This window comes from Idiotropiscis lumnitzeri, chromosome 1 (assembly GCF_059441095.1).
Source record: "Idiotropiscis lumnitzeri isolate Australia: NSW breed Sydney's pygmy pipehorse chromosome 1, RoL_Ilum_1.0, whole genome shotgun sequence".
Taxonomy (NCBI): Eukaryota; Metazoa; Chordata; class Actinopteri; order Syngnathiformes; family Syngnathidae; genus Idiotropiscis; species Idiotropiscis lumnitzeri.
The window spans coordinates 9,559,966-9,572,719 of record NC_142391.1 but is presented as its reverse complement, the minus strand read 5'-3'; the positions used below and the strand labels follow the sequence as shown (position 1 = coordinate 9,572,719).

Here is a 12,754-nt window from a genome sequence, read left to right as displayed (position 1 = left end):
GACATCGGTCCTGGCACTTTTCTGACATACCTATTTTGCAGGCAAAGGCTTTAATGTAGTGTACTTGCAACCTTTTGTCTTATAGTCCATATGTCGTCGATTCCAGCCCAGAAGAAAACCATAAAAAAAATCCAGCCTCAAATAACATTGGTCAACATTTTTTTTAAATAAAAGATGCGCTTACTTTTCTATATCTTTTTTTTTGTTGTTGTTGCGCTGACTCCGAATCTGCCTTTGTTTTTCTCTTGCACATCAGGTCTTCATAATGTAATATATAAATATATTTATTAATATGAATTAAGTATTAGGTTCAGCAACAGGTGGATTATTTTTCCTGAAACGTCACAATGCATAGAAAAAAAGTCATTTTTTTTTTAATCTGAGTCAAATATACGATAATCTACACATAAAAACCTTCTCTGATTAGATTTTACTGTTGACCATGTGTAATCAATAAAGTAAACAATATTTGGTTCCCACAGTGAATTTATCTCTAATCCCCAGCTCCAAATTGACCACGTCAGATGATAATGTTCACGTATCACTCCCCATGCGGCGCTGACATGGGAACTATACTGACACTATCAATATTGCCTGTCACCACGTTTGGCCGGCTCACTGTCCGCAGGCCTGCTCCTCCACATGGAGGCAGACGGCCTGGCGGGGTTGCTCCGAGCCTTAACCCTACATACCCTGTGAGCCCCAACAAATGTCAGTCCGATGTGCCCCCCAGTTCTTAAATTAGCCGTCAATTAGTGCAAATTAATCAAGTCCTTGCCTAATTAAGCAATGTCTGTGGGCAGCTTCCAAACATGCCAGTAATTATAGTAAGGCCATGAGAAAGCTGCTGACCTTGCAAAAACTTTTTTTTTGTATTTTTTTTTTTATAAGGGGGGATGCTGGTGACTCTGCTCCACATGGGTGCTGTCATCAAGTTGAAGCCATCTCCCGGAGTTTTTTCCACTGCAGCGCACCATCGTCATACATGGTGGTGCTCTTGTTCCTCTTCAGACTTTTTTGTTTCACAGCATCTGTTTACTTGTTAATCCGCATGCTCTTTGATGGGCACCACCATTTACACCAGATAGATACTGTAAATCTTCCCTTAATCTGGAGCCTTATTAGGCGGCGTCCTCTGCATACAAATCAGCATGCCGCCGTGCACATGCGGGAGATTAGAACAAGCCGAAAAGTGTTGCTCTCCATCAACAAACAAACAAGTCGCTTCTGTAGATGCGCTGACCATGACACAAAAATCACTTAAATCTTCACTTTTGGGAATGCTGCTCTTGACTTTGGTTTGTTCCTGTTTAGCAAGGTTTTAGGTATGTGTCATTTTATTTCATGAAACCGTGACTGTGAGTTTCAGGACTCAGACTGAGCCATTTTAGTTGACAACATTTTAGTCATGATATACAATTTGACCCTTATTAGTGTATCAATCAATGATAGTTTACCATTCCCTTCAGTTACATTCATACCATCAGTTTATTTGAACAAGTCTGAGAAGATACCGTTAAAGGGGACTTTTTTTTATACTGACAAGACACATTCATCAAACTCTGTTCAACAAGCAAGATTAAAGCGGTTTACACTGCACTTTGTTTTAATAATTTGTGTTTGTGTCATGATTCTTTAATGAGTCATTTCATACAGACATGGTTTTATGTGTCAGCAGTACTGCTGTTTGTAGATAATGTATTTGGCTTGCTTACCGCAAACCAAATACATTCAGTAAGGTAATGGAAATGTTTAAGTGTTGTCAACAAATTTTAGCCAGGCCCAGCGGGAATCAATCAGAATGGACAGATGACTCACTCCGGGCTTGATGGAACAATGATTTCTCAGCAATGTGATTTGCTTGCTTTGGTGTGAAAGGAATGAATTTCATTGATGTTGACTTGTACGAGTCACCTGTTCTTTTCTTAAGACTTTCTTTTAGCATTCAGATCAGTTGTTATTTGATTTTTCGTTTTTTAAAATACGTAGTTAATATAAATTAAGTGTGCGAATTGATGTGGGGTGGCCAGATTGTGACCACCACATAGCTCCGCCACTGACCAGGCCACCCCCCTCATCCTTTTCCATGTTAATAAATGGCTGGATCCCAACAGGCTGATGTTTCATTAACATATCCTAATAACATTGATTTCTTCATTAATGGAATTTCCACTAAATAGGCCCTAATTACTTCCAACAGGCCCGGCACTAATTGGAGCAGCAATATGTTCCTGCCTCCAAATCAGCGGCTCATTTCCAAATGTTTGATGTGAATTACCACTTTGTTAGTGGATCAGTGGATGTGCACACAGTGATGACTCTCGAAGTCAATATTGCACTTTCTCAGTTGTACGCTGAAGATGATATGGTAATGTAGGCAAAGGATGCCAACTGACTGGAGCACCTGAGGTCAGTATTATAGTAAATAAATACTGCGCCATGCATTTAAATGTGCTGTTAATTCTCAACTGTTAAGGCTGTTTTCCCAACAAAGCATTGACGAGTCCGTCACTGCCAAGTGAGTCAAAACACATTAGGAGGCATGTTTTACTGCAGCCGTTGTGCCAAACGGCTCTAAATGGCAACACAGTGCATTTGAAAAGTAATAGATGAAAGTATTGTCGATTACTGTTATTATTTTTATTACTATTGCATTCTCAATGGCAAACTGCTTTTTCAGTATTTTTTTTCTCTTTAGTGAAAAACAATATGAATTGGCCAAGATCCCCTCTCCCTCAAAAATGTGCTGCCTCCGCCAACAAATAGTTGAGTAATATTTCAGATACACTTCTTTTCATTTTGTTTTGTTTTGTTTATTTTTGGTTGAATAATTTGATAAGGGACCAAATTATAAAAATGCATATTTTTATTCCATATTTGTTACACTATTAAGAAATAATTTGGACACAAGGCACCCAGGACTGTGACGTATAAGAATTCAAATTTTCCATCTTGCAGCCGAATGTATTTTCGTTAAAAAAATGCTTATATTCGCGTTTAGAATTGCATGCTATCTTTTTCTTTTTATTTTTTTGTTTTAACCTTATCCTCTCGGGATTAAGGCCCATTTTGACATTTTCATCAATTTTTGGATGAATGATCGATAATTTTCTGTATACATGTGAAAGGTAATAAAACAAATTCTATGCAATTTTTTGTATTATTTGTAATAACAATATGCATTATTATTGTTATTAAAAATAACAACAATAATAAACCTATAATAATCATAAATATAATAATTATTAATATTTTAATAAAATCTATTAACAAATTCTAATGTGATTTGATCTGTCCCTTTCCCAGCCTCTTTTGCCCAGCCACATGTATCATCTTCTTGTCTTCTGTCTACTCTTTAATCTGCTGCTGTGGGATTAACACGCGGTGCGAGACCCTCGTATGCAGCCAGCAAACAAGCACACACAACACGCTGGCTCCACGTCGTCTGTCCACCCGTCGTGTTTTGTGGAGGGTCTTTGATTATTTGCGTGTGATGAATACCCAACGCGCACACACACAGCATCTGGAGATATATTATGCGTCGATGAGCTGCAGAAAAACAAAATGAGAAAGTGTTTTGGGTGAGGATTTTAGTTCCCCAAAAAGGAAATTGATGTTTAAATGCACCTAATTTTAAATTATATTCCCTTTCCTACCGTAAATTGCTTGTGTCTTTCTAATCACAAGATTTTATGAGTGTGAGGAAAGGGCGTCTGTCTGTATGCATCCATGATGATCCACAGGAATTCTGAATCCTCGCTGCTGATTGGCTGCTGGGCCCTGCCGCTGGACCTGTTGGATAAAGGGACCATTTTGTAAAGAAGCCCCCGCATGCACTTGTTGTGCACAGAGGACCATGCACTGGGGAGCAGCCTGTTAGATACACACACAAAAAAAAAAAAAAAAAAGAAAGAAAGAAAAAAAAAAATCCTTGCCGAAGCCAAGCCACCATGACGGGCAAACAAGGCGCGGTGTTGTCGGCAACTTTGAACTCCGTGGAGACGCGAAGACCTCCTCTGGGCGCAAATGGAGGCAGCAGCGTCAACAACCAGCAGCATTCGGCCAAGACCACCGTGATCCACCCGCCCAGCAGGTGTACGGGCTTTGGCATCCAGGAGATCCTGGGACTCAACAAGGAGCCCTCCGCGGCCCCGAGGAGCCCGCTGAGCTCCTTGCCGGCAGGGGCGCATCTCATCGCGGCCAGGTCCGTCCTGGGCCACGCTGGCATGGGTGTCGGGATGGGATTAATCGGCCCCGGTGGGATTCCGGCGTTTTACCGCCAGCCCGCGTTTTTGGAGGGCGTGCTGGACCCGCAAGATGTTCTCCTGCGGCCGCACAACAACTCCTCTGCAGGGCGGATGGACGCCGTGCAGTCTGCAAGCTCCGGTCAGCCTTTCTTTTCATCAGTTCATGCTGGAAATCAGTTTGCCTTTAGGAAAGAAAATGCATTTTTATTTTGTAAAACAACGAAACAATATAAAAAAATGACTTTTAAATTAGTGTATTTTGATTTGTGGTTGTATTAAAATGGCAATTGTCTTTTTTATTTTTGTCCACGTAAAATATTAATCAAATGTAGTATTGTCATTTTCCTTGTGCAGACTCGGAGGATTTGTCCTCCAGTGAAAGAAAACTGTCCAAGTCTTCAATAGCTCAGAGCAAGAAACGCAAGAAAAGACGACACAGGTTAGTGATGATTTCAGCATTGAAAATCTGCTAGAAAGAAAGAGAGAAAAATAAATGTCAATGACAATTTCTGATGTACAACGTTTTTTTCTGACATCAAACTATTTCGCCTTTCTTGTGCCATAAAGAATTCTAAAAATAGAATAACAATTGATACAATTTGTTATACGATATGTTAAATGTAATTCATTTATATTGATACTTTTTTTATTATAAGCACCATTTTTGCAGTAAATATTTGCTCTAATTAGGTGTGCATGGTATGCTTGAGATCACGACATGTTTTACCCGAATATAATTTGGATATATTTCAATTTAAAAGAAAAGATATGTAATTCCATAAAAAATGGGGAATGATTGGGTTTGTGTTTGAATTGAGCATTGGATTTTTTTTTTTTTGTTCAAAAAGGACCATATTCACCTCGTACCAGCTTGAGGAGCTCGAAAAGGCCTTTAACGAGGCCCATTATCCTGATGTGTACGCACGAGAGATGTTGGCCATGAAAACAGAATTACCTGAAGACAGAATACAGGTCAGACTCATTCACACACACCTAGGCCTACATTGTCACCACAAATCAAAGATTTTCCCCAATTTCGTATTTAACAATCCTCCACTTTACATTATGTACATTTATATATTTTAGCACTGTTTTAATCTCAAATAAAACTGGTTTATTTAATTATATTTTGATATAACTCTAAGGATTTAAAAAAGATGTACTATAAATTACAATCACCTGTTGAAGTCTTTTGAATTTCTGCTTTTGCCTAGACACCTCCATCGCAATCTTAAATATGTATACAGTATTTATATATGTATATATGTATACATGACATGTAGGTATACATACATATATATATATATATATATATATATATATATATATATATATATATATATATATATATATATATATATATATATATGTATATATACATACACACACACACACACACATATATATATATATATATATATATATATATATATATATATATATGTATATATACATACACACACACACACACACATATATATATATATATATATATATATATATATATATATATATATATATATATATATATGTATGACATGTATATTACAAATATCTGCTTTTACTCTGAAAACCAATGATCATCACATGTGTTAGACTTGACCTGTAATTGAATCATAATTTTCCTGTTTATTTTTTCAAATAATGTCCTGTTTTTTAATTAAGGGTTGGGTATTAAAACATGATCATCAATAATCAGCAAAATAATTGACAGGTTATTTACATTTGTGTGTATATATATATATATATATATATATATATATATATATATATATATATATATATATATATATATATATATATATATATATATATATCTAAGCCAATTAGACAGATATCGTTTTGTATCGCCTATAATGTAAAAAGATCATTCGTTCATTGTTCGTTCACACAACGCTTTATTATGAGCATTTGCACGACATTTGCATGAATTTGACCATTGCAAGCATAATACTCAGTTTTGATTGACACTGTCTGAGGGGAAATTTAGGTTTTATTATGGTTGTAATGTGCACCATACGTCATCAGAGTCAGCTGTTTCCAATATTTTTGGCTGCTTTTATTTGTGTACGAGAGGAGCAAACATCAAGCACAAAACAAGAAATATTGCGAAATCCCCAAAATTTTGGGGGTAAAAGTTTTTATCAGTTTTACCGTAAAACAAATCTAAGCGTACCTAATGTTCTGGCCTGTGAGAGTTCCAAAATGCCCCGTTTTAGTGTGGCGACGTTTGCACAAGTTTTCCATGCACCTGTGCACGTTGCACGTTGCCGTTGCTCATCTCTCCGACACCTGAGTGATGCCTTCCCTCGACCCAGGACACATCGTTTCTCTTCAGGCTCACTTGGAAAGTGAAACAATTTGTTGTGTGGAAGCAGACACTAACGACCTAATCAAGCGATCAAGGCGGCAGAAGATTGCGGCGTGACCTCTGCACCATCCATCTGCCTGCGCAAACCCGCCTTTTAATCTCGTTTCTCATTAAGGCCCCGCAACACATCCCAATAAATAATAGCACATGCAAATAATTTAAATAAATAAATAGGATCGGGCTGGCTTCTCTGCTAAATAAAAATTAACACCCAATTTCTGCTCATTGAGTGTAATTAGTTAAATGAGACCGGCTGCGGGGGCTGCTGCGCAAGGGGGATGGCAGCTCAAATGAAATAAGTACATTGAATTTATTAGCGCGGGTCAATGGCGTTGCTCCCCCGAGTCCCGCTAGTTTAATTTCCCGTGATATTTGCCCGCCTGGCCGCCATCGATCGGGCCTGAAATTAACTTATTTTTCAATCAGATGGCGGTGTGCCCCAGGGTAGCTGCTCTTCCTCGCTTACTTCAAACGTCATCTGAAAATTGTGTTATTTCCACAAACGTTATGGAACCAAGGCACATCTTTGACATCAGAAAAAAAAATCTCGTCACTCCTCTAAACAAAAATGTCAGCAACATTATTACCGTTTGGATATTTGACAGCAATAGAAAAAAAAAACTCCCCAAATGTCTTTTTTGACACAAATGTAAATATTCAAAAGTGTATTTTAGGTGCTACGAAATTTGTATGTACTGAGGCTGTACCAAGTCAAGTTTGACTTTCAGGTTGAACATTGTGTGTTAAATCAAGGGACCGTAGCCACCGTGTCCCAAGAACTATCTCTGTTCCCACCACATTTGCTCCAAGTTCCTGCAGAAACATGCTCCCCATGAACGATCATGGAGGCTGATCTTGAAACAGTAAAACAGTCCAAGTCAAGTACTGTATTTTTATTGGACAATGGAGAATGTGTTGACATAAGGAGCTTGAATCAGTCTTTCGAACTGTCTATGTTTCCACCACATTTGCGCAGATCCCGTAAAAAAAACAAAAACAAATTGTGTTGTTTTTTTAAATGGGTCATGAGGAAAATATCAAAACAGTGAAAGAGTAAAATCAAAAAAGAATAATCCCGTTAACATATGGAATTGAAGTCACAGGTGTGCAATTTACACCAGCAAAAATCCCAATTTCCCTTTTTTCTAAATCATTGACTCAGGATTAATGAGCACTTTCACAATGCCAGATTGGTTATTAATTCAATTTGAAAAAAATAGATGAAGTTTATTTGGCAATATCTAACCTGTATTTGACTTTACCATTCCACTTTGTCATTTTTTACATCAAGTTGAGATCTGCAGAGGTTCCCAACCTACCAATGCTCAGAATTTTCAATAGTAAACTTTTGTTTCATAGTTGCTTCACAGTTTTTCATAAATTCAACATGGCCCTCTGAGGACTTGCTCAAAACAGAAATAAGACATGTGCCACACCCACGACACATGTTATCTGACTGATTGCATCGACACTTGACATCTATTTTCCGCAGTTGGCGCCACCTTAAAAAAAAAGAAACAACTCATACGATTTTAAATTATTTTCATAATGAATGCATTCTGTCTGTAATATTTGACTATATTTTGTTAATGGCACTATATGGAAATTGATCAAACATGCTTGTATTTTCTTAGCAACATATAAATAATAATAGCAGATAGTCGGGAAAAGGAGATATTTTTGCACATACAGTCCATTTAATATATTTCATGAGTAGGCTTTTTTGCAATGATTAGTTTAAAAAAAATAAAATTTATATATATATATATATATATATATATATATATATATATATATACACACACACACACACACACCCACACACACACCCCGGGCCACAAACTGAATCAGGAGGTCGTCTGATGTTTCCAGCCTAGTATTGTACTCCATTTTGCTTCAATTACTTCAAGACATGATTAATCAACAATTAATTCCCGCACGATTGAACTGATCAGTTAATGGACTAATTGGTCATTATGCCCCGCTCCAGCGTGTACGACTCTTAACAGGTCCATCATTGTTAATGAGTTCCTCATTAGAATGTACTCATCACTGCCATATTGAGCACAAGTTTATAACCTCCCAGAGTTGGGGGGACTGGCGTCAACATGACTTGACCCGAGTCAGACTGAAGTCTCCAAGTTTAGGATTTGCTCGGCTACAACTTATGAAAGACTCGACTAAGAAATGTGCGAGCAGCGTTGTGACCGAGCAAGCTTGCATGACTTAAGTCATGACTCGCTTAACTCGAGTCATTTCTTGACTTGACCTGCTTGAAAATAAGCGGGCACTCAACTTGACTTGAGATTCTATTCCGTCGACGAGAAACAGCTGTCGGCAGAATGCGCTCCAGTTGTTAGTGAATGCAAACTACAAGCATAGTCAGAAGGTTGTTGTGTCCTTCCAGGTGTGGTTTCAGAACCGCAGAGCCAAATGGAGGAAACGAGAGAAGTGTTGGGGTCGCAGCACCGTCATGGCCGAGTACGGCCTCTACGGGGCCATGGTCAGGCATTCCATCCCTCTGCCGGAGTCCATCCTCAAGTCAGCGAAGGACGGCATCATGGAGTCCTGTGCCCCCTGGTTGCTCGGTGAGTCGCTCTCCTCGTCGTCTTCCTCTTCCTCATTCTTACGTGCTCATCCATCCATCCCTACTTTGAATGCTGACATTGGATAATTAGCATTTACCGACATCCTCCTAGCGATGCTTCCTTCCTTCCGACTCATCGAATTTCCTCGGATTAATATCAAGATGCGGCCAATGCCAACGACTCTGTGATTGGGTCCTTGTGTTTGTTTTTGGCAACCCTACACTGCTAACTTACACGAGAAAAGACTTGCTAAGCTTAACGGAGTCTATGCTTGAAAGTTTTTTGGAGATGTTGCAGAACCCTGTGGAGCACGGAGGCAACACCGAGTAACACAGTTAAGGTCCCAAAAAAAAAAAAAAGACTGCACGTTCTGCCGCTCTTTGTTTCATCGTAGTTAGGCTCAGTCAATGCATCCTTGACGCCACGCTACAGGATGGCCGAGTGGTCTAAGGCGCCGCGTTCAGGACCCAGTCTCCCCAGGAGGCCTGGGTTCGAATCTCGAATTTCCCCATTGTGGGACTAATAAAGGGAATATTATTATTACACCTTCTCAGCTTCCAACTTCACATTATGAACTATTGGGGTCATCAAAGGGCAGCGGAATATATACAAAATGTTTTTTCTTGCTATGGTTGCCTTTTACTGCAATACTAGTGTGGCTCATCCCACCGGATACAAATTCCTTGTGCGTTTCTGGCATTCTTGGCCAATAAAGACGATTTTGATTCCTTCTTTTATGAATTACCTTTGCTTCATTCATTCCGACTGACCAACATTTCTTTCGGCCTGCCTTCCTAAATTTCTTCCTTTTTTCCATCTATCCATCCTTCATCCTTCCTCCCCTTCTCTTACTTTTAAAGTTTCCTATCAACCTTACAACCTTCCTCAATTCTTTCCTTACTACATTCATCTCTTTCTACTGTTCAAGTCTCGTAAGTTCCTTCAGATTTGATCTCCTTCCTTCCTTCCTTTTTTCCTTCCTTCAATTCTACCTGCTAACCTTCCTTCCTTCCAACTCAACTACTTCTCTAACCTCAAGCATCATTTTCTCCAACCCTTCCTACTTTGTCCCTGTCTTCCTTCCTATCAATGTAGAGTCTGTTCCTTTGTAACATTCCGATCCATGCACTGTCAGTCTGTTCCATCCTTCCTCCCGTACTTCCTGCCTTCCTTTCTTTCTTGCTTCTTTCCTTCATATACTAGGCTACATCTATTTTCTTCCTCCTATATCAACTAGCTGTTTTTTCATGTTGCACCTTTCTGTGCTGTACTTCCTCACAACCTACCTTTCAAGTCAGTGGTACTTAAACATTTCTTTCTTTCTTTCTTTCTGTCTGTCTGTCTTTCTTTCTTTCTTTTTTTCTTTCCTTCTTTCTTTCTTCCTTTCTTTTTTTCTTTCCTTCTTTCTTTCTTTCTGTCTGTCTGTCTGTCTGTCTGTCTTTCTTTCTTTCTTTTTACCACCTTAAAAAAATATATATTTGTCTCCGGTATCAGCCACTAAAACATTAATCACAGTTTGAACATGTTATTTTTTTTAAATATTGGAAAATAAAAATCCAATTAAAATGTATTGCATGTAAAAGCTATTCATTTCACGCATAAATGTTTGGAAATGAAGTGCACAAAAGTTAAATGCAAATGTATTTCACTTAAAATCTGAATTGAGCTGAATTGTACTTAACAAATGCTCTGCCGTGGATTAAAAAATGTTCAAGCCACTGTCACATTATGCACGGCTTGAAGATTTAATTCAGTGAAACCACTTTTGGTATGCATCGAGCATCATCCTTTATGTTTTCTGCAAAACCGAACATTCCACGTTCTCCATTCCATTGAATATGTTCACCCTCTAAGCTTGTTCCTTCACAGCTGTTGTCTTTTGCAACATTCTGTTCTAAACCACAACCTTCTTTGCTTGCTGTTTTCAGTTCAAGATGGCTTACCAATCAACAGACGCTATTCTAAATCTGAATGCCCGCAACTCTTTGCAGGGATGCACAAAAAGTCCATGGAGACCCCGCCGCCCCCTCAGCCGGCGGCCGGCAAGTGTGACGAACCGCCGCCACCGCGGCCCAGCTCTCAGAGGGCCGAAGACTCTGAGGTGGAGGAGAGGAGGTCGAAGGGCGAGTCAACTATTTCTAAAGAGGAACTGAGAGAGAACAGCATCGCTGCTCTTAGGGCCAAAGCACAGGAGCACAGTGCCAAAGTGCTCGGGACAGTTTGTCACGACAGACTGGACGAGGATGAGCAGGAGAAGTCCGCCGCCACTCGGAGTCCCGCCGAGGAGGCGCACAGCCCTTAAAGACTGAACACTCAATACGGGGCGCTCGCCACTCATCGGCTCTTCTAAAGCAGCCTGCATCTGGACTCTCACGAGGATGTTTCACTGCTACACAGAAGATGCAAAAGCACTTTTTTTCTCTAATTTTTACATCCTGAATGTTGACATTTTCAATGCAAACCATCCAGCAGTCGGTCCTCTAAAAGGAGAAGGAATTCAATTGTTGTTCTGTGTTATGCTGTTTATCAGGGGTTCTCACACTTTCTGGGTCCAGGGACCCCTGATAGTAAAAAAAATTAGAAGGACCCCCCCCATTAATTTTGACACCAATTAACCATACCTCCATGTGCACCCGTCAATGCCCTGGGAATTGTTTTTCATCTCTTGAATAACTATGACCTGTTTGATAGAAAGAAATGTCCCGAATTCAACTGAATTAAATATAGTATTCATCCACTGCACCACTTAGTGTTTCCACTTTTGCAATTTGGATGCTATATTTAGCAACTCTTCTGATCGCTCTTGCGACTACATTTCGAAAAAGTGACTAGCAAGTTCAATTCTCATTGAGAAAAAGACAAATCATTTTCACATAATTTTCCGCATGACAAGATGAGAGCCCGATTGAAGGCAGTCACTGAGTCAGAAGGGCAGAACATTGCCAAAGATATGTTGCGCATTTAAAGTTGCAAAAGATGTGATTTATCTACTACTTTATCCCCAGGTATGTGTTTTCAAGATGCAAATATTTTGGCTCTCCAACATGAACAAAAAAAAAAAGTGGAAGAACTAAAAATGCTGAAAGCATGCAGGATTATTAGATCTGGCATGCCACAATCATATCAAATCTTTTAACTGTCCAAAGGAAGAGGTAGGGAGGAGTAATTGCTGTAGTATTTGTTTTATTGGCACACCAGTCCCCATATGTAGGCAAATACGTGAAAAAAATGTTCCAACATTTTTTTTTTTTAATTATTTTGCAGACCCCCAAATTACAGCTCATGGACCCCCTGTGGTCCCCGTATCTCGGTTTGAGAACCTCTGCTGTATATGACTGCTGTTTTCCATGGCACCATTTGTTCCACTTCCAAAAATGTGTCGCTCACAGAGCCGCCAAAAGAAATCATCTTTTATTATTAAATGTGACTTTCTGGTGTCCGTCGTGGAACTCTTCTTCGGTCTTAACTGGTCTGACACTGCAAATCGCCTCTTCAGTGCAGAAGCTACTTGTTGATGCTCTGCTGGCTCGCCTCATTAGCGCAACCCC

The 12,754-nt window shown here is 39.3% G+C and overlaps 1 protein-coding gene across 3 annotated transcripts; it reads left to right on the top strand.

Moving 5' to 3' along the window:
* The first annotated feature begins 3,387 nt into the window (after positions 1-3,387).
* Positions 3,388-12,645, top strand: vsx2 (visual system homeobox 2). Of its 3 annotated transcripts, XM_088303870.1 has the most exons (6): positions 3,388-3,581; positions 3,688-4,386; positions 4,602-4,686; positions 5,096-5,219; positions 9,026-9,206; positions 11,135-12,645. In XM_088303870.1, exons 2-6 carry the CDS (start codon positions 3,951-3,953, stop codon positions 11,506-11,508), a joined length of 1,200 nt encoding a protein of 399 aa, XP_088159996.1. In that variant the 5' UTR covers positions 3,388-3,581; positions 3,688-3,950; the 3' UTR covers positions 11,509-12,645. The 3 variants fall into 3 exon arrangements, with proteins under 3 accessions (XP_088159996.1, XP_088160001.1, XP_088159989.1); XM_088303875.1 differs by having other exon boundaries at positions 3,388-4,386; positions 11,198-12,645; XM_088303863.1 differs by having other exon boundaries at positions 3,388-4,386.
* The last annotated feature ends 109 nt before the right edge of the window (positions 12,646-12,754 follow it).

What these genes read in the sequence shown, in the direction of transcription:
- vsx2 (XM_088303870.1), top strand. Translation starts at nt 3,951, where the DNA reads ATGACGGGCAAACAAGGCGCGGTGTTGTCGGCAACTTTGAACTCCGTG. An exon ending in CGCAAGAAAAGACGACACAG is followed by an intron (nt 4,687 to 5,095) that starts GTTAGTGATGAT and finishes TTGTTCAAAAAG; the next exon opens with GACCATATTCACCTCGTACC. An exon ending in TACCTGAAGACAGAATACAG is followed by an intron (nt 5,220 to 9,025) that starts GTCAGACTCATT and finishes GTGTCCTTCCAG; the next exon opens with GTGTGGTTTCAGAACCGCAG.